This window comes from Oncorhynchus keta, unplaced genomic scaffold (genome assembly GCF_023373465.1).
Source record: "Oncorhynchus keta strain PuntledgeMale-10-30-2019 unplaced genomic scaffold, Oket_V2 Un_contig_496_pilon_pilon, whole genome shotgun sequence".
Taxonomy (NCBI): Eukaryota; Metazoa; Chordata; class Actinopteri; order Salmoniformes; family Salmonidae; genus Oncorhynchus; species Oncorhynchus keta.
In genome coordinates, this window is record NW_026288052.1 from 444,359 (window position 1) to 466,056 (window position 21,698).

A 21,698-nucleotide genomic window follows, 5' to 3' on the forward strand; every position below is an offset into this window, starting at 1 on the left:
CCCTCCCTCTCTCCTCCTTCTCTCCCTTCTCTCTTTCCCCCTCCATCTCTCCTCATTCTCTCCCCTCTCTGTCTTTCCCCCTCCCTCTCTCCTCATTCTCTCCCCTCTCTGTCTTACCCCTCCCTCTCTCCCCTCCCTCTCTCCTCATTCTCTCCCCTCTCTGTCTTACCCCCTCCCCCTCTCCCCTCCCTCTCTCCTCATTCTCTCCCCTCCCTGTCTTTCCCCCTCCCTCTCTCCTCATTCTCTCCCCTCTCTGTCTTTCCCCCTCCCTCTCTCCTCATTCTCTCCCCTTTCTGTCTTTCCCCCTCCCTCTCTCCTCCTTCTCTCCCTTCTCTCTTTCCCCCTCCCTCGCTCCTCATTCTCTCCCCTCTCTGTCTTTCCCCCTCCCTCTCTCCTCATTCTCTCCCCTCTCTGTCTTACCCCCTCCCTCTCTCCTCATTCTCTCCCCTCTCTGTCTTACCCCCTCCCTCTCTCCCCTTCCTCTCTCCTCATTCTCTCCCCTCTCTGTCTTTCCCCCTCCCTCTCTCCTCATTCTCTCCCCTTTCTGTCTTTCCCCCTCCCTCTCTCCTCCTTCTCTCCCTTCTCTCTTTCCCCCTCCCTCTCTCCTCATTCTCTCCCCTTTCTGTCTTTCCCCCTCCCTCTCTCCTCCTTCTCTCCCTTCTCTCTTTCCCCCTCCCTCTCTCCTCATTCTCTCCCCTCTCTGTCTTTCCCCCCTCCCTCTCTCCTCATTCTCTCTCCTCTCTGTCTTTCCCCCCCTCCCTCTCTCCTCATTCTCTCCCCTCTCTGTCTTACCCCCCCCCTCTCTCCCCTCCCTCTCTCCTCATTCTCTCCCCTCTCTGTCTTACCCCCTCCCTCTCTCCCCTCCCTCTCTCCTCATTCTCTCCCCTCTCTGTCTTTCCCCTCCCTCTCTCCTCATTCTCTCCTCGCTGTCTTACCCCTCCCTCTCTCCCCTCCCTCTCTCCTCATTCTCTCCCCTCCCTGTCTTTCCCCCTCCCTCTCTCCTCATTCTCTCCCCTCTCTGTCTTTCCCCCTCCCTCTCTCCTCATTCTCTCCCCTTTCTGTCTTTCCCCCTCCCTCTCTCCTCCTTCTCTCCCTTCTCTCTTTCCCCTCCCTCGCTCCTCATTCTCTCCCTCTCTGTCTTTCCCCCTCCCTCTCTCCTCATTCTCTCCCTCTCTGTCTTACCCCCTCCCTCTCTCCCCTCCCTCTCTCCTCATTCTCTCCCCTCTCTGTCTTACCCCCTCCCTCTCTCCCCTTCCTCTCTCCTCATTCTCTCCCCTCTCTGTCTTTCCCCCTCCCTCTCTCCTCATTCTCTCCCCTTTCTGTCTTTCCCCCTCCCTCTCTCCTCCTTCTCTCCCTTCTCTCTTTCCCCCTCCCTCTCTCCTCATTCTCTCCCCTTTCTGTCTTTCCCCCTCCCTCTCTCCTCCTTCTCTCCCTTCTCTCTTTCCCCCTCCCTCTCTCCTCATTCTCTCCCCTCTCTGTCTTTCCCCCTCCCTCTCTCCTCATTCTCTCTCCTCTCTGTCTTTCCCGCCTCCCTCTCTCCTCATTCTCTCCCCTCTCTCTTTCCCCCTCCCTCTCTCCCCTTCCTCTGATTCCCTTCCTTCAATTCTCCCTCTATTCACAAATCCTCTCTTTCTCTCTCTCTATTCTAAGGAGCTTCTACTAACTTAGTAACAAGGATGTTACTGAAGGATGTTCCCCAACTTCCTCATCACTCACCACCAGCCAGCCTGCACATCCCACCTCTTCTCTCCCTCTGTCTTTCCTCTCAGGGTACATCCCATTAGCTTCCCCTTGTCAGCCTCTCCTTCACTGGTCTGAAAGACTTGATAAACTGTGGAAACCTCGTCAAATCTCTTCAGTGGTTATGAGGGAAAGGAAAGGACTCAAGGAGATGAGGCTATAGAGGTCAAATGAAGACACAGCCTTTATTCATTGATATGGATGGAATGGAGTAGCCTACATGAGATTTGCTAGGGATGACATGCTCTCCCTCTATGCTGCCCTGTCTTTCACACCTCTTTCTCTCCCCCTCTCTCTTTCCATCCCTCCCTCTCTTCCTCTATTCATAGTGTTGTGGTTACTGATGTGACGTTGCTGTAAGGGTGTTTCACCCACACTCTGTCTGACCAGTTACCTCCACTGTCTTATATATCCTCAACACATCTCTCTCCCTCTGATCATCCCTTTATCCATCCATCCATCCATCCATCCATCCATCCATCCATCCATATCACTCCTCTCTTTCCTTCCTTCCTTCCTTCCTTCCTTCCTTCCTTCCTTCCTTCCTTCCTTCCTTCCTTCCTTCCTTCCTTCCTTCCTTCCTTCCTTCCTTCCTTCCTTACCTGAAGGAGGATGGACATACTGTAGGGTGTATGGTGCGTACCTGAAGTCGCTGTAGGGGTGTATGGTGCGTACCTGAAGTCGCTGTAGGGGTGTATGGTGTGTATTATTATTATTATATTATTATTATATTACCTGAAGTCACTGTAGGGTGTATGGTGTGTACCTGAAGTCGCTGTAGGGGTGTATGGTGCGTACCTGAAGTCACTGTAGGGGTGTATGGTGCGTACCTGAAGTCACTGTAGGGGTGTATGGTGCGTACCTGAAGTCGCTGTAGGGTGTATGGTGTGTATTATTATTATTATATTATTATTATTATATTACCTGAAGTCGCTGTAGGGGTGTATGGTGCGTACCTGAAGTCGCTGTAGGGGTGTATGGTGCGTACCTGAAGTCGCTGTAGGGGTGTATGGTGCGTACCTGAAGTCAGTGTAGGGGTGTATGGTGTGTATTATTATTATTATATTATTATTATTATATTACCTGAAGTCGCTGTAGGGGTGTATGGTGCGTACCTGAAGTCGCTGTAGGGGTGTATGGTGCGTACCTGAAGTCAGTGTAGGGGTGTATGGTGCGTACCTGAAGTCGCTGTAGGGGTGTATGGTGCGTACCTGAAGTCACTGTAGGGGTGTATGGTGCGTACCTGAAGTCGCTGTAGGGTGTATGGTGCGTACCTGAAGTAGGGGTGTATAGTGTGTACCTGAAGTCGCTGTAGGGTGTATGGTGTGTATTATTATTATTATTATATTATTATTATATTACCTGAAGTCGCTGTAGGGGTGTATGGTGCGTACCTGAAGTCACTGTAGGGGTGTATGGTGCGTACCTGAAGTCGCTGTAGGGGTGTATGGTGCGTACCTGAAGTCGCTGTAGGGGTGTATGGTGCGTACCTGAAGTCGCTGTAGGGGTGTATGGTGTGTACCTGAAGTCGCTGTAGGGGTGTATGGTGCGTACCTGAAGTCGCTGTAGGGGTGTATGGTGCGTACCTGAAGTCGCTGTAGGGTGTATGGTGCGTACCTGAAGTCGCTGTAGGGGTGTATGGTGCGTACCTGAAGTCGCTGTAGGGTGTATGGTGCGTACCTGAAGTCGCTGTAGGGGTGTATGGTGCGTACCTGAAGTCACTGTAGGGGTGTATGGTGCGTACCTGAAGTCGCTGTAGGGGTGTATGGTGCGTACCTGAAGTCGCTGTAGGGTGTATGGTGCGTACCTGAAGTCGCTGTAGGGGTGTATGGTGCGTACCTGAAGTCGCTGTAGGGGTGTATGGTGTGTACCTGAAGTCGCTGTAGGGGTGTATGGTGCGTACCTGATGTCGCTGTAGGGGGGTGTATGGTGTGTACCTGAGGTCGCTGTAGGGGTGTATGGTGCGTACCTGAAGTCACTGTAGGGGTGTATGGTGTGTACCTGAAGTCGCTGTAGGGGTGTATGGTGCGTACCTGAAGTCGCTGTAGGGGTGTATGGTGCGTACCTGAAGTCGCTGTAGGGTGTATGGTGTGTACCTGAAGTCGCTGTAGGGTGTATGGTGTGTACCTGAAGTCGCTGTAGGGTGTATGGTGCGTACCTGAAGTCGCTGTAGGGGTGTATGGTGCGTACCTGAAGTCGCTGTAGGGTGTATGGTGCGTACCTGAAGTCGCTGTAGGGGTGTATGGTGCGTACCTGAAGTCGCTGTAGGGTGTATGGTGCGTACCTGAAGTCGCTGTAGGGGTGTATGGTGCGTACCTGAAGTCGCTGTAGGGTGTATGGTGCGTACCTGAAGTCGCTGTAGGGGTGTATGGTGCGTACCTGAAGTCGCTGTAGGGGTGTATGGTGTGTACCTGAAGTCGCTGTAGGGTGTATGGTGCGTACCTGAAGTCGCTGTAGGGGTGTATGGTGCGTACCTGAAGTCGCTGTAGGGGTGTATGATCCACTCCCCTGCTGATTTGAGTCTCTCCTGCTCCATGGCCACAGCCTTGTGGGACCCAAACATGCGCAGGCTGAACTTGTTGACCCCCGGCTGCAGCATGGCTCCAAACTGTCTCTGGATGAAGGTGGACTGGTTGGAGTAGCTGTAGTCCTCCCCGTCTAGACCCATCCCAAACCCCCCCATGCCCCCCGTCCCAGACAGACTCCCCATCTCCGGCGTGCCCGCCACGGTGTTACAAGCCGTGGTTGTCGTGGTTTCCGGGCCCAAAGCTACAACTACCACTCCGGTGCCTGTGGAGGAGGAAGTGGAGGCAAGGGCGGCGCGTGACGAGGAAAAGCCAACAGAACGCTGCTGGGTGGAGGAGAAGGGGGCTGGAGGAGGGGGCAGGGGGACAGGGGTGGTCGGGGTGCCAGCTGAACGGAAGGGGAGGCCATCTCTGGTGGCACTCAAGATGGAGAGGCGCCGTCGCCCCCCTCCAGAACCGGACCCCTCGACCCCTGACCTGTCACCCTCCAGCGATGCCTGGGAGAGGCGGTACCCTGGGGAGGGCAGGCTGCCCTTACTGCGCCTCTGAGAGTCTCCTCCACTACGACCCGGCCGACCCTCACCCCCGCCAGGGGGCCCAACACCTCCCATCATCCCATCCATCCCCTAACCAGGGAGAAGGGGGGCAAAGGGAGTTCAATATAACCTGTCACTCTCAGATTCACTCTCTGTCACTCTCAGACCTGTCACTTTCAGATTGTCAAAACAGGACAATATGTCCTGTCAATGTTTAACTAGGAGCCTAATAACAGGCTACTAGCTAAGACTGGCTGGGGAAAAAGAAAGGTGGTGATTAAATATGTTTTATAATCTCCAATGGCTTGTAGTGATCTGTCTCCTCTCCACTGACCTGTGCATCCTAACCCCACCTCTGGGTGTTTGCCACGTAAAAAACGAATAGATTTGTCACTCCAAAAATATGATGGCAGTGCTTTCTCTTAACTCCTCCTTTCCACAGCTCGCTTTTCTTCATCGAGATCTCTCCATCCTCCCTTGTTCTCCTGGCCTGAGGCCCACCTTCTCCTTTCTACTGCCGCCCTCAGCGTTTCCACACCAGGCATATTGGCACCTAATTCCTGGTCTCTCTCTCAGGGATAATGACGCAGGTCGCTCTTTGACCCTCCCTCTCTGGTTGTCAAGGATATGTCTCCCTCTTGCTCTCATCGACACATGGTAGTATTCTGTAAGAGTTCATCTTGACAGTGGATGAGAGGTGGTAGTTTTGGGTGGTTGGCTACCTATGAATGACAAGTACACGCGAGCCTCATCAGTACGGGTCGGTTTGTTTTAACGGACACAAACGGGCACGAGACACACACAGTCTGACTCACCCACGCACTGATTTATACTGAAACACGCTTTCAAACATAGACAGAGATACACACACAGACACGAACATAAGCAAGAGTACACATGCAAGTGGTCGTACCCACAATTTAGTCCACATTCGCCTAATATTCCCTTTGTCCGGGCACGTAAAACCAGACAAGCTGTTAGCGTCAGCATTAGGGTTATTTTCGGAATTCAGTTCGGAAACACACAAACAGAACAGACAACCTGGGCAAGTGCAGAATATGTGACGTCTCCAAACCCGCCCGGATAAATGTTCTGCTATTTCAGACGCGTTTCCCCTCCTCTTCCACTTCTCCAGTCACTCCCAATGACATCCTTGGACCGTTACAGCGACATCGTTGGAGGCCATCCTATTCGTTTACGATTAACAAAACCTTCGTTTCATTTACATGTTTTTAACGAATCCTGATGAATAAAACCATGCAAGGAAATTAAGTGCACTCGAATGAATTATATTCATGAAGTCCTGTTCCAACCGGAATAACTTGTTGAGCTTGAGAAGGAATAGCCAAATATTTAAATAGGCAATTCTATGGCCAATCATAACTCAAAAGGAACGCGACACCGGTCTTACTATTCTGATTCCGATTGCAGACTGACTTCCAAAACGCCCGTCACCTCTCAGGCACGCACGCACGCACGCACGCAACTGAAATATTAAATAAATAAATACACACAAAGGTCTGGATCTAATCGGCTTGTTACCATGGCAGCCGCATCCCCATCACCATTCCTTCCCCAGGCTGCACGCCCAGCCGGCGCAAGAAGCACACAGCACAGGTATGGGTGCCGCGTCATCCACCCCAATACAACCGGGGAATTGCGCGAGGGAGGGAAATAAAGAGAGAGAGAGAGGAGAGAGAGAGAGAGAGAGAGAGAGAGAGATGCGTTGAAGGACAAATCCAACCCAAAATATATATATATTTTTTCATTTAGTCCACTGTTGATAAATTCCCAAAGTGTTTTCCATGTCAGAAATCACATTTTCAAGATATAGGACTTCGAAAATCAAATTGTCACTTGCCACATCCTCATGATGATGCAAAATGCGCCGTATGATGCTTAACGACCATTTCTGAGTGGATTTTCCCTTAAGGAGCAACAGAGCAAGCGGAAGAAAAGAGACATGGGAGAGAAGATAAGAAACAAATTAGACAGTTAATTTGTTTATGGGCAGTCGCCGTGCACACGGATGTGGGTCATCTCAGTCCGTACAATATAGGACACAGCTGAAGCACCTCAGAAAACTCAGCATCTTATGGCATCGGTCAAACCGAATATCTCCACCAGCCACAGCAACAGAGATAAGCCTTATCTATTTCCACACAGCATATGACTGACAACGGTCGCAATAACTGGCAACTGAAATGGCTGAATTGCAGTTCATTATTTGTTTCTCAAACAGTATAAAAACATGGTTTGATGGATGGGGACCATGCACACCGAACATAAATGAGTCACAGAGAGAGACAGTATAAAAACATGGTTTGATGGATGGGGACCATGCACACCGAACATACAGTGCCTTGCGAAAGTATTCGGCCCCCTTGAACTTTGCGACCTTTTGCCACATTTCAGGCTTCAAACATAAAGATATAAAACTGTATTTTTTTGTGAAGAATCAACAACAAGTGGGGCACAATCATGAAGTGAAACGACATTTATTGGATATTTCAAACTTTTTTAACAAATCAAAAACTGAAAAATTGGGCATGCAAAATTATTCAGCCCCTTTACTTTCAGTGCAGCAAACTCTCTCCAGAAGTTCAGTGAGGATCTCTGAATGATCCAATGTTGACCTAAATGACTAATGATGATAAATACAATCCACCTGTGTGTAATCAAGTCTCCGTATAAATGCACCTGCACTGTGATAGTCTCAGAGGTCCGTTAAAAGCGCAGAGAGCATCATGAAGAACAAGGAACACACCAGGCAGGTCCGAGATACTGTTGTGAAGAAGTTTAAAGCTGGATTTGGATACAAAAAGTTTCCCAAGCTTTAAACATCCCAAGGAGCACTGTGCAAGCAATACTATTGAAATGGAAGGAGTATCAGACCACAGCAAATCTACCAAGACCTGGCCGTCCCTCTAAACTTTCAGCTCATACAAGGAGAAGACTGATCAGAGATGCAGCCAAGAGGCCCGTGATCACTCTGGATGAACTGCAGAGATCTACAGCTGAGGTGGGAGACTCTGTCCATAGGACAACAATCAGTCGTATATTGCACAAATCTGGCCTTTATGGAAGAGTGGCAAGAAGAAAGCCATTTCTTAAAGATATCCATAAAAAGTGTTGTTTAAAGTTTGCCACAAGCCACCTGGGAGACACACCAAACATGTGGAAGAAGGTGCTCTGGTCAGATGAAACCAAAATTGAACTTTTTGGCAACAATGCAAAACGTTATGTTTGGCGTAAAAGCAACACAGCTAATCACCCTGAACACACCATCCCCACTGTCAAACATGGTGGTGGCAGCATCATGGTTTGGGCCTGCTTTTCTTCAGCAGGGACAGGGGAGATGGTTAAAATTGATGGGAAGATGGATGGAGCCAAATACAGGACCATTCTAGAAGAAAACCTGATGGAGTCTGCAAAAGACCTAAGACTGGGACGGAGATTTGTCTTCCAACAAGACAATGATCCAAAACATAAAGCAAAATCTACAATGGAATGGTTCAAAAATAAACATATCCAGGTGTTAGAATGGCCAAGTCAAAGTCCAGACCTGAATCCAATCGAGAATCTGTGGAAAGAACTGAAAACTGCTGTTCACAAATGCTCTCCATCCAACCTCACTGAGCTCGAGCTGTTTTGCAAGGAGGAATGGGAAACAATTTCAGTCTCTCGATGTACAAAACTGATAGACACCCCAAGCGACTTACAGCTGTAATCACAGCAAAAGGTGGCGCTACAAAGTATTAACTTAAGGGGGCTGAATAATTTTGCACGCCCAATTTTTCAGTTTTTGATTTGTTAAAAAAGTTTGAAATATCCAATAAATGTCGTTCCACTTCATGATTGTGTCCCACTTGTTGTTGATTCTTCACAAAAAAATACAGTTTTATATCTTTATGTTTGAAGCCTGAAATGTGGCAAAAGGTCGCAAAGTTCAAGGGGGCTGAATACTTTCGCAAGGCACTGTAAATGAGTCACAGAGAGAGACAGTATAAAAACATGGTTTGATGGATGGGGACCATGCACACCGAACATAAATGAGTCACAGAGAGAGACAGTATAAAAACATGGTTTGATGGATGGGGACCATGCACACCGAACATAAATGAGTCACAGAGAGAGACAGTATAAAAACATGGTTTGATGGATGGGGACCATGCACACCGAACATAAATGAGTCACAGAGAGAGACAGTATAAAAACATGGTTTGATGGATGGGGACCATGCACACCGAACATAAATGAGTCACAGAGAGAGACAGTATAAAAACATGGTTTGATGGATGGGGACCATGCACACCGAACATAAATGAGTCACAGAGAGAGACAGTATAAAAACATGGTTTGATGGATGGGGACCATGCACACCGAACATAAATGAGTCACAGAGAGAGACAGTATAAAAACATGGTTTGATGGATGGGGACCATGCACACCGAACATAAATGAGTCACAGAGAGAGACAGTATAAAAACATGGTTTGATGGATGGGGACCATGCACACCGAACATAAATGAGTCACAGAGAGAGACAGTATAAAAACATGGTTTGATGGATGGGGACCATGCACACCGAACATAAATGAGTCACAGAGAGAGACAGTATAAAAACATGGTTTGATGGATGGGGACCATGCACACCGAACATAAATGAGTCACAGAGAGAGACAGTATAAAAACATGGTTTGATGGATGGGGACCATGCACACCGAACATAAATGAGTCACAGAGAGAGACAGTATAAAAACATGGTTTGATGGATGGGGACCATGCACACCGAACATAAATGAGTCACAGAGACAGAGAGTGTCGTGGAAAATCGCAAGATTATGTTATAATGCTTGTATTGCATTATAATGGTTGTTTTATTTGACAGAACAGAATATTCTGTTAACTATTGTGTGTGTTCCACTGAGGATGGGCCTCTATGAGATAGCACTGACAGAGGAGATTTACGATGTCTTTGGGTGATAAAACCTAAAGAGCATTCCAGATAACATGAGGTAATGGTTCTGTGCTATGAAGTACCAGGAACGAGATTAGAACCTCGTTTTAGGGACCAAACTGAACGATAATTTATAGTGAATGTTATCGGGCTAAGGGATACTCCTTTCTCAATTATAAAGTCCCTTTGTGAACTGTTCCTAGGATCTGTGGTTTGTCATGTAAGTTGAGAGGGGTGTATCTTGGCTATAAAAGAGCTTTGTACTTTTCTGTTGGTACTTTCAATGGTTTATTAGAGATAGCGCATCATTGAAAGTCAAAGGCTATTGCAAAACTCTTATTATTATTAAAAATGTAGTTTAAGTATAACTCTGACTGGTGTGTGAAGTTTGTTTCTCCTCATTTGGTAAATACAGAAATAAGCCACCACAAGAGACAGAGAGAGATTTCACAGTGTGCCATCACAGCAGCAAGATTTGTGACCTGTTGCCACGAGAAAAGGGCAACCAGTGAAGAACAAACACCATTGTAAATACAACCCATATTTATGCTTATTCATTTTATCTTGTGTCCTTTAACTATTTGTACATTGTATATATATATATAATATGACATTTGTAATGTCTTTACTGTTTTTAAACTTCTGTATGTGTAATGTTTACTGTTAATTTTTGTTGTTTTTCACTTTATATATTCACTTTGTATGTTGTCTACCTCACTTGCTTTGGCAATGTTAACACATGTTTCCCATGCCAATAAAGCCCCTTGAATTGAATTGAAATTGAAATTGAGAGAGAAGAGAGAGAGAGAGAGAGAGAGAGAGAGAGAGAGAGAGAGAGAGAGAGAGAGAGAGAGAGAGAGAGAGAGAGAGAGAGAGAGAGAGAGAGAGAGAGACAGAGAGAGAGAGAGGGACAGAGAGAGAGAGAGAGTGTAATGATGTCTGATAGTTATCTCCATAATTGATTGGTTATGCATGTCATCGTCATAACCGGACATTACTAACCTAGCAATGAGGACTAGCAGATAGTGGCTGTGTGGACTGCATGTTAATGGTCTGATTTAAGAGTTCGTAAACGTAACTAACCGGATAATTCACTGCCTGGTCTCCATAAAGTCATGGTGTCAGAATTAAAGAACTCACACGCCGATGATTAGTGAGGAAAATGTCACAATTCAACCCACCAGAGCAGTTTGATATCTTGCAGCCGTCATCAGGGTCTATCTGGAGAGTTTTCCAGTTGAGTGGCATTGAAACTGGAAAAGGAGACTGGTGTAGTGCAGGTGAATTCACAACTTTATGCAATGGGGAAAGATGCAGATATGGTCTACAATGCATTCTCCTTTGATGACTTTAATGAATAATTTGACTATGTTGTGGTGATTGAAAAACGGAATGAACATTTTGTGCCACAGCGCATTCAGAAAGGGGGAGAGTCAGTGGAATATTTTGTGAGGAATCTGTATGAGCTAGCTGAATACTGCGAGTTTGGAACTACAAAGGACGAACAAATAAGGGACAGGATTGTGATTGGCATGATGGAATTGTGATTGGCATGATGGACAGTGATGTTTCAGAAAAGCTACAGCTGGAGCCAGACTTGACACTGGAGAGGGCAACACAAATCCTGCGCCATTCAGAGCAGATCAGCGTCCACTTCACCAGAAAGGTGAAGTCATGCAGGTTCTGTCATGCAGGTTCTGTACAGAGAACAAAACAACTCAAAAGAGAGAACCACTTGTCATGACACCTTTACCTAAGGGTCCGTGGCTGAAGATCACAGCCGACCTGTGTGAGCTAGAGGGCAAGAAATACCTCATAGTGGTGACTACTATTCTAGGGACATTAGAAATACCACATAGTGATGACTACTATTCTAGGGACATTAGAAATACCACACAGTGGTGGACTACTATTCTAGGGACATTAGAAATACCACATAGTGGTGACTACTATTCTAGGGACATTAGAAATACCACATAGTGGTGGACTACTATTCTAGGGGCATTAGAAATACCACATAGTGGTGGACTACTATTCTAGGGACATTAGAAATACCACACAGTGGTGGACTACTATTCTAGGGACATTAGAAATACCACATAGTGGTGGACTACTATTCTAGGGACATTAGAAATACCACATAGTGGTGACTACTATTCTAGGGACATTAGAAATACCACATAGTGGTGACTACTATTCTAGGGACATAGAAATACCACATAGTGGTGACTACTATTCTAGGGACATTAGAAATACCACATAGTGGTGACTACTATTCTAGGGACATTAGAAATACCACATAGTGGTGACTACTATTCTAGTGACATAGAAATACCACATAGTCGTGACTACTATTCTAGGGACATTAGAAATACCACATAGTGGTGACTACTATTCTAGGGACATTAGAAATACCACATAGTGGTGGACTACTATTCTAGGGACATTAGAAATACCACATAGTGGTGGACTACTATTCTAGGGACATTAGAAATACCACATAGTGGTGACTACTATTCTAGGGACATTAGAAATACCACATAGTGGTGGACTACTATTCTAGGGGCATTAGAAATACCACATAGTGGTGACTACTATTCTAGGGACATTAGAAATACCACACAGTGGTGGACTACTATTCTAGGGACATTAGAAATACCACATAGTGGTGGACTACTATTCTAGGGACATTAGAAATACCACATAGTGGTGACTACTATTCTAGGGACATTAGAAATACCACATAGTGGTGGACTACTATTCTAGGGGCATTAGAAATACCACATAGTGGTGGACTACTATTCTAGGGGCATTAGAAATACCACATAGTGGTGACTACTATTCTAGGGACATTAGAAATACCACATAGTGGTGACTACTATTCTAGGGACATAGAAATACCACATAGTGGTGACTACTATTCTAGGGACATTAGAAATACCACATAGTGGTGACTACTATTCTAGGGACATTAGAAATACCACATAGTGGTGACTACTATTCTAGGGACATTAGAAATACCACATAGTGGTGAATACTATTCTAGGGACATTAGAAATACCACATAGTGGTGACTACTATTCTAGGGACATTAGAAATACCACATAGTGGTGGACTACTATTCTAGGGACATTAGAAATACCACATAGTGGTGGACTACTATTCTAGGGACATTAGAAATACCACATAGTGGTGGACTACTATTCTAGGGACATTAGAAATACCACAGAGTGGTGGACTACTATTCTAGGGACATTAGAAATACCACATAGTGGTGACTACTATTCTAAGGACATAGAAATACCACATAGTGGTGACTACTATTCTAGGGACATAGAAATACCACATAGTGGTGACTACTATTCTAAGGACATAGAAATACCACATAGTGGTGACTACTATTCTAGGGACATTAGAAATACCACAGAGTGGTGGACTACTATTCTAGGGACATAAAAATACCACATAGTGGTGTTTTACTATTCTAGGGACATAGAAATACCACATTTATTTATTTTTATTTGACCTTTATTTAACTGGGCAAGTCAGTTAAGAACAAATTCTTATTTTCAATGCCGGCCTAGGAACAGTGGGTTAACTGCCTGTTCAGGGGCAGAACGACAGATTTGTGCCTTGTCAGCTCGGGGATTCGAACTTGCAAGTTTGGGTTAATTGGGGCGGCAGGGTAGCCTAGTGGTTAGAGCATTGGACTAGGTAACCAAAAGGTTGCAAGTTCAAATCCCCGAGCTGACAAGGTCTGTCGTTCTGTCGTTCTGCCCCTGAACAGGCAGTTAACCCACTGTCATAGGCTCTCATTGAAAATAAGAATTTGTTCTTAACTGACTTGCCAAGTTAAATAAAGGATAAAAACATTGCCAGATAATTCACTGCCTGACCTCCACAATGACAGAGAGAGAGAAAGGCAGATGTCACACCATGTTATGATAAGGTTATGCTCCAAGTTTTATTTGGAGAGAGGCAGTGCTTCCAAGACAGAAATGAATAAACACACAGAAAAACATTGACTACATTAAAATCACTTTCAATGAACATGGAAAAAATATTGACTGTTGTTTTGTTTATGTACTTCATCGCCACATAATTCTAGTTCTATGCTATCTATGTAGTTAGTCTTCCAGTCAGTGTGTCTGTTAGGCTATGTGCCAACAGGATTGGTGGGCCTGTCTGTCAGTCAGTGGTAGTGTCCAATAGGAACAGAGTGTTTAGGGCACGTGGACTGCCCTCATGATGTTAGTGTGACCAGAACCAGGGATCCAGCCGGTGACCACGATCACCATGTCACCTGTCTTGAAGAAGCACCTGGCCTTTCCTACACACATAGAGGGAGGGTGGAAGGGGGATGCAGACACAGTGAAGGAGGGTGGAAGAGGGAGGCAGACACAGTGAGGGATGGTGGAAGGGGGAGGCAGACACAGTGAGGGAGGGTGGAAGAGGGAGGCAGACACAGTGAGGGAGGGTGGAAGAGGGAGGCAGACATAGTGAGGGAGGGTGGAAGAGGGAGGCAGACACAGTGAGGGAGGGTGGAATAGGGAGGCAGACACAGTGAGGGAGGGTGGAAGGGGGAGGCAGACACAGTGAGGGAGGGTGGAAGAGGGAGGCAGACACAGTGAGGGAGGGTGGAAGAGGGAGGCAGACACAGTGAGGGAGGGTGGAAGGGGGAGGCAGACACAGCGAGGGAGGGTGGAAGAGGGAGGCAGACATAGTGAGGGAGGGTGGAAGAGGGAGGCAGACACAGTGAGGGAGGGTGGAAGAGGGAGGCAGACAGGAAGGGAGGGTAGAAGGGGGAGGCAGACAGTGAGGGAGGGTGGAAGGGGGAGGCAGACACAGTGAGGGAGGGTGGAAGAGGGAGGCAGACAGTGAGGGAGGGTGGAAGAGGGAGGCAGACACAGTGAGGGAGGGTGGAAGAGGGAGGCAGACATAGTGAGGGAGGGTGGAAGAGGGAGTCAGACAGTAAGGGAGGGTGGAAGGGGGAGGCAGACACAGTGAGGGAGGGTGGAAGAGGGAGGCAGACAGTAAGGGAGGGTGGAAGGGGGAGGCAGACAGTGAGGGAGGGTGGAAGAGGGAGGCAGACAGTAAGGGAGGGTGGAAGGGGGAGGCAGACATAGTGAGATAGTGAAAAGAGACGTGAATAACATCCATATGACACTAAACTTACGTTCTCTCTTTCCCACTTTCTCCCCATCTTTCCCACTCCTTTTCTCTCTCACACACCCACCCCTTCAACACACACAGACCTATGTTCATGCCGAAGTTGACTCTGTTGTCTACATCGTCGGCCCAGACGGGGGCAGGGAGGGGGTGGAACAGCACTGGGAACACACCCCTCAGCAGCTGGGCCTGACGTGCCACCTGGAGACAGAACACACACACTGCATCAGTCCACCCAAACTAACAGCCTTTACCTTTACCCTGAAGGAGGCAGGTAACAGCCCCACTCTACAGTCTACAACCACATATCAAACAACAATCCTAAACCTAACCTTAGGGGTTGTGTCTCGTAGAGTGGGCCAATATCCTATCTCACCTGAGGACTTCTTGTTACCGCGACGATGGGACAGCGTGGGCGATACCGGGACAGAAGCTGGGCTGACCTGGGAGAGAGAGAGGGATAGAACGAGCCGAAAGGGAGAGGGTTGGAGTCAGTGAGCATGTGTGTTTGCATGTACAGTACGTGTGTGTGTATAACAGCATACCTGCCAGTAGTAGTGAGTACTATGACAGCTCCAGCACAGCATTTGAAGGATGACTCTACAGCTCCTATAGCAGTGACCTCAGTAGGGTCATTGGACAGAGGGGTCAGACGACGAAGCTCCTCAAACAACTGCTGTTGGAAGATGGCTGCCTCTGCCTCCCTGCAGATCTGTAGGTGTGTGTAGTGTGGTGTGACCGAGATGAAGGGGGAATGTTTAAAGGGATAGGTCACTGCAAAATCTAAATTTGTCAGACATTTTGATTCCTTGGAAGTGTCCTACAGCCCAATTCTCCATATTTGACAGGCAGCAGGTAGCCTAGCGGTTAGAGAGTTGGGCCAGTAACCAAAAGGTCGCTAGTTTGAATACCCAAGCCGACAAAGTGAAAAATATGTTGATGTACCCTTGAGCCGGGTACTTAACCACCCTAATTTCTTCAGGGTCGCCGTTGATAATGGCTGGCCGTGACCCCACTCTCTGAGGGTGTCTCAGTGGGGGTTGGGATATATTGAAAAACACATTTCCAATTTACACATCTATAATACACACTTGTACACGTGTGAAATAGGACAAATATAAGCACCCACCAAATGATTATTTAATAGAATGGACTTTCTACTCTTCACACACTGACCGAGTGCATCATGGCCACAGACTCGACAGGGAACAGTCCTTTAGCCGTCTCCCCAGAGAGCATCACACAGTCGGCTCCATCCAACACTGCGTTAGCTACGTCACTGCCCTCCGCACGCGTAGGCCTGGGGTGGGATACCATGCTCTCCAACATCTACCACACACACACACACACACCGTTACCGACGTCACACAGCACACAAGGGATGTGGTTGGGCAACATGAGAGAAGACACTGAGAATAGAATGGGTAGAGTGATGGGGAGGGATGGTTATTGATATTCGTGAGACTCCACACAGAGTCTATCCATATGAGTCAATATGAAGGAGACAGAGAGAACATGAGACCGAGGAGTGTTTGTGTCCGTGTCTATGTATGTGTGTCTGTGAGAGACAGTATCTATGTTATCATCATTATATTTTGTGTCCTGTTGCTAATATCCTATGTAACACATCCCAACTGCGTGTGTATGTTGTTTGGCGCTGCCACTCTCTTCATGCCCTCAAGTATTTATGTGTGTGTGTGTGTGTGTGTGTATGTGTGTGTCTGCATGTGTATGTGTGCATTTGAGTCAAAAGTGTACCATACAACACACTCTACATGGCTCCAGGAGTGTGTGAGTATGTGTGTGTGTGTGTCCTCTGACCTGTGTGGCACAGATAACAGGCTTGCCAGCGGAGTTGCAACGTCCGATCATCATCTTCTGAGCGATGAAGACTTTCTCTGCAGGGATCTCTATGCCCAGGTCGCCCCTGGCAACCATCACCCCATCACTCTCCGCCAGGATCTCCAAGAAACTGAGAGAGAGAGAGAGAGAGAGGAGAGAGAGAGAGAGAGAGAGAGAGAGAGAGAGAGAGAGAGAGAGAGAGAGAGAGAGAGAGAGAGAGAGAGAGAGAGAGAGAGAGAGAGAGAGAGAGAGAGAGGGAGAGAGGGAGAGAGAGGGAGAGAGGGAGAGAGAGGGAGAGGGAAGGAGAGAGAGGGGGGAGGAGAGAGAGGGAGGGAGGGAGGAGAGAGATGGAGGGGGAGCGTAGGAGGAAGGAGAGAAGTAGACATGACTTATGATGACATATTCATATACAGACAGCCATATGGGTGATGTATCATAGATTTTTAATATCCAGATCCTATATAGTTCTGACACATCCTCATCCATCACTCTGCTGTCAGCTGTCAGTGTGATTATAGATCTATAACATCCAGACGTGGTTATCAGTGACGTGGTTATCCATCACTTCGCTGTCAGTGGGAATGTGTCTGTTATGATAGCAGAGATACAATATAATGTTCTATTTAATTCCGTGGTTACGATACTGCAGAGTGGTTTTATGTGTATTTATTAAGGATCCCCAGAAGTTCCTGCCAAGGCAGCAGCTACTCTTCCTGGGGTCCAAACAAGATGAAGGCAATTACTTCACCATTTAAAATTAAACAGTACACCATACAACACATTATTAAACCACTACTCTACCACTACATACACTACCTTACCAAAAGTATGTGGACACCTGTTTGACAAACATCTCATTCCAAAATCATGGCCATTAATATGGAGTTGCTCCCGCTTTTGATGATCTAACTGTCTCCACTCTTCTGGGAAGGCTTTCCACTAGATGTTGTAACATTGCTGTGGGGACTTGTTTCCATTTAGCCACAAAAGCATTAGTGAGGTCGGGCACTGATATTGGGCAATTAGGTTTGGCTCACAATCGGCATTCCAATTCATCCCAAAGGTGTTCAATGGGGTTGAGGTCAGGGCTCTGTGCAGTTCTTCCACACCGATCTTGACAAACCATTTCCGTATGGACCTCGCTTTGTGCATGGGGGCATTGTCATTGCTGAAACAGGGAAGGGCCTTCCCCAAACTGTTGCCACAAAGTTGGAAGCACAGCATCTTCTAGAATGTCATAGTATGCTGTAGCATTACGATTTCCCTTCACTGGAACTAAGGGAACCATGAAAAACAACCCCAGACCATTATTCCTCCTCCACCAAACTTTACAGTTGGCACTATGCATTCTGGCAAGTAGTGTTCTCCTGGCAGCCGCCAAACCCAGATTCTTCCGTCAGACTGACAGATAATGAAGAATGATTCATCACTCCAGAGAACGCGTTTCCACTTCTCCAGAGTCCAATGGCGGCGAGCTTAACACCACTCCAGCTGATGCTTGGCATGGCGTATGGGGATCTTAGGCTTGTGTGCTGCTGCTTTGCATCCAGAGGCAGTTTGAAACTCGGTAGTGAGTGTTGTAACTGAGGACAGACAATGTTTACGCGCTACGCACTTCAGCACTCGGTGGTCCCGTTCCGTGAGCTTGTGTGGCCTATCACTTCACAGTTAAACCGCTGTTGCTCCAAGATGCTTCCACTTCAGAATAACAGCACTTACAGTTGACCGGGGCAACTCTAGTGGGGCAGAAATTTTACAAACTGCCTTATTGGAAAGGTGGTATCCTATGACGGTGCCACGTTGAAATTCACTGAGCTCTTCATTATGGCAATCCTACTTCCAATGTTTGTCTATGGAGATTGCATGGCTGTGTGCTCAATTTTATACATCAGTCAGCAACGGGTGTGACTGAAATAGTCAAATCCACTCATTTGAAGGGGTGTCCACATACCAGTCAAAAGTTTGGACACACCTCCTCATTCAAGGGTTTTACTTTATTTTTACTATTTTCTACATTGTAGAATAATAGTGAAGACATCAAAACTAAGAAATAACACATGGAATCATGTAGTAACCAAAAAGTGTAAAACAAATCAAAATAGATTTTCGATTCTACAAAGTAGCCACCCTTTGCCTTGATGACAGCTTTGCACACTCTTGGCATTCTCTCAACCATCTTCAGGAGGTAGTCACCTGGAATGCATTGGGTGAGGTTGGGTGATTGTGGAGGCCAGGTCATCTGATCCAGTGCTCCATCAATGTCCTTCATTGTCAAATAGCCCTTACACAGCCTGGAGGTGAGTTGGGTCATTGTCCTGTTGAAAAACAAATGATTGTACCACTAAGCGCAAACCAGATGGGATGGCGTATCGCTGCAGAATGCTGTGGTAGCCATGCTGGTTAAGTGTGCCTCGAATTCTAAATAAATTACTGACAGTGTCACAAGCAAAGCACCTCCACACCATCACACTTCCTCCTCCATGCTTCACGGTGGAAACCACACCACGCAATAATATGTTCACCTACTCTGTCTCACAAAGACATGGCGGTTGGAAACAAACATTTCCACTGGTCTAATGTCCATTGCTTGTGTCTCTTGGTCCAAGCAAGTCTCTTCGTGGTGTCCTTTAGTAGTGTCCTTTAGTCCTTTTCTTTGCAGCAATTTGACCATGAATGCCTGATTTACGCAGTCTCTGAACAGTTGATTTTGTTTGGGCGGCGTTCGGCGGTCGACGTCACCGTTTTTTTAGCCATCGCCGATCCACCTTTCATTTTTCCCTTTGTCTTGTCTTGTTTTCCTACACACCTGGTTTCAAGTCCCTCAGTATTAGACGTGTATATAACCCTCTGTTCCGCCCTTGTCTGTGTGTGGAATTGTTTGTTGTTTCGTGTATGTGCACGCTAGACTGGTTGCGCTGGGTTTTGTCAAACCATATTGTGTTTAGTGTTCTTAGTTCCGTGTTTTTTGTTCACCCAAATAAAAGGCTCCTTTGTTTGGCTCCAACTTCTGCTCTCCTGCATCTGACTCCCTTACAGCCAGTTACACATACCTGACAATAACACAGATTTTTTTCCAGCAGAACATTATGATCAATAATGCTAAAAGCTGCACTGAAGACTAACAAAACAGCTCCCACAATATTTTTAGAATCAATTTATCTCAGCCAATCATTAGTTATTTGTCTATGTGCCGTACATGTTGAATGTCCTTACCTATAAGCATGCTGAGTCAGTTGATCATTTGTTTACTGTGAAATAGCATAGTATCTGGTCAACAACAACAATAACCATTTTTAGATCTCCTACTCTGAATACTTCCTCTATTCTAGCTGGTAGAGCATTCAACTTAGGGAGGCAGGTAACCTAGTGGTTAGAGCGTTGGACTTGTAACAAAAAGGTTGCTAGATCGAATCCCTGAGCTGACAAGGTAAAAATATGTCATTCTGCCCCCGAACCAGGCAGTTAACCCACTAAGCCTTCATTGTAAATAATAATTTGTTTTTAACCGACTTGCCTCGTAAAAAAAAGGGGGAAATATTTCAAGAGTACGATTGTCTTGTCTTACTGTAGATTATAGAATCTTATTGTTAGAGAATGGTCATCAACACAAATCCACTGTGAGTGGATAAGGAATGAGTCATGTGGTTCCAAGGGCAACGACAGGTATTGACTGAGGCTGAAGATACGTGCTGTTCATGTGTAAATCTGAGACTGTAAAGCTACTCATTCAATTCAGTTATTATATTCATGTTGTTGACTCTGTGTGTCTCTTCCTCTCTCTCTTCTCCTCCACACACACTCACTTATGTACTCCCTGGCGACTCTCCACCTTGCTGACCACCTTGATGCCCTTTCCGAAGGGCCCCAGGGCCCGTCGGACCTCCCTGACATCCTGGCCACAGCGGATGAAGCTGGCGAACACCATGTCCACCCCCTGGGCCACGCCGAACCTCAGGTCCCCCTCATCACGCTCACTCACAGCAGGCATGTCCACCAGGTCACACCCCGGCAGGTTGACCCCCTTGCGGCTGCCCAGAACACCTCCACTCTCTACCAGTGCCTCCACCCAGTCTGGACCTGGAGAGAGGGAGAGGAAGAGAAGGGAGGGAGGTCATAAGAACAGATCATGAGATAGAAGTAGAGAATGTTTATTTGTTTATGGCTTGTCTATCTCCACGAATTTGCAGTATGATCATGTACAGTGGTTCTTCCTTTAAAAGTTGCGGCATATTGCAGCACAGCTTGCGGGATGCCACATAATTCTATGGCACGTTATTTAAGTGTCAGCCATTGTTGCCAGAATGACGCAATTTACCAATCTGCCACCATCTACCACAAACGGTCGCGACATAAACTCAAAACTATTAAAGGAAGATCCACTGCACATGTAACCAACACTGTATCTCCAGTAATGTGTTTAGATGCAGTATGTTTGTGTGCGTGTGTGTGTGTGTGTGTGTGTGTGTGTGTGTGTGTGTGTGTGTGTGTGTGTGTGTGTGTGTGTGTGTGTGTGTGTGTGTGTGTGTGTGTGTGTGTGTGTGTGTGTGTGTGTGTGTGTGTGTGTGTGATAAATGATGTGTTACCTGTCTCCAGGACTTTTAGTCCGATGAGTCCATCGTCGATGTAGATCCTTCCTCCTTTCTCCAGGACCTGAGGCAGACTGGGGTAGTCCACCCAGATTACGTTCCCATCCGTACTGTCCCTGTCCCCCTCCCCTGTCACCACACGCACACTGGCCCCGCGCTCCAGCTCCACCTCCTGCTCTGCAGTCTACACACACAGAGAAACACAGAATAACACACACATCTTAACTTCAGTCATTTAGCAGACTCTCTTATCCAGAGCTACTTACAGTTAGTGCAGTCATCTTAAGATAGCTAGGTAAGACAACCACGCATCACAGTCATATAGTAAGTTAAACTTTTCC

The 21,698-nt window shown here is 46.8% G+C and overlaps 2 protein-coding genes across 5 annotated transcripts in view; both read right to left on the reverse strand.

Annotated features, from left to right (window-relative positions):
- The window catches only part of LOC118373243 (potassium/sodium hyperpolarization-activated cyclic nucleotide-gated channel 1-like), an 83,777-nt gene extending 76,564 nt beyond the window's left edge, over nt 1–7,213 (reverse strand). Inside the window, exon 1 of the mRNA XM_052509773.1 lies at nt 4,215–7,213. Within this exon, the coding sequence (XP_052365733.1) occupies nt 4,215–4,888 (674 nt within the window). The 5' untranslated portion in view covers nt 4,889–7,213. The remainder of the gene's footprint in view (nt 1–4,214) is intronic.
- A 6,486-nt stretch (nt 7,214–13,699) lies between these two features.
- LOC118380777 (pyruvate kinase PKM-like) overlaps nt 13,700–21,698 on the reverse strand; it is a 36,623-nt gene continuing 28,624 nt past the window's right edge. For all 4 annotated transcript variants that reach the window (XM_052509780.1, XM_052509781.1, XM_052509779.1 and 1 more), the window contains 8 exons: nt 21,355–21,541; nt 20,575–20,848; nt 16,751–16,901; nt 16,106–16,258; nt 15,475–15,641; nt 15,306–15,372; nt 15,016–15,130; nt 13,700–14,090 (listed from right to left, as the gene is read on the reverse strand). In XM_052509780.1, the coding sequence (XP_052365740.1) occupies nt 13,984–14,090; nt 15,016–15,130; nt 15,306–15,372; nt 15,475–15,641; nt 16,106–16,258; nt 16,751–16,901; nt 20,575–20,848; nt 21,355–21,541 (1,221 nt within the window). In that variant the 3' untranslated portion in view covers nt 13,700–13,983. The remainder of the gene's footprint in view (nt 14,091–15,015; nt 15,131–15,305; nt 15,373–15,474; nt 15,642–16,105; nt 16,259–16,750; nt 16,902–20,574; nt 20,849–21,354; nt 21,542–21,698) is intronic.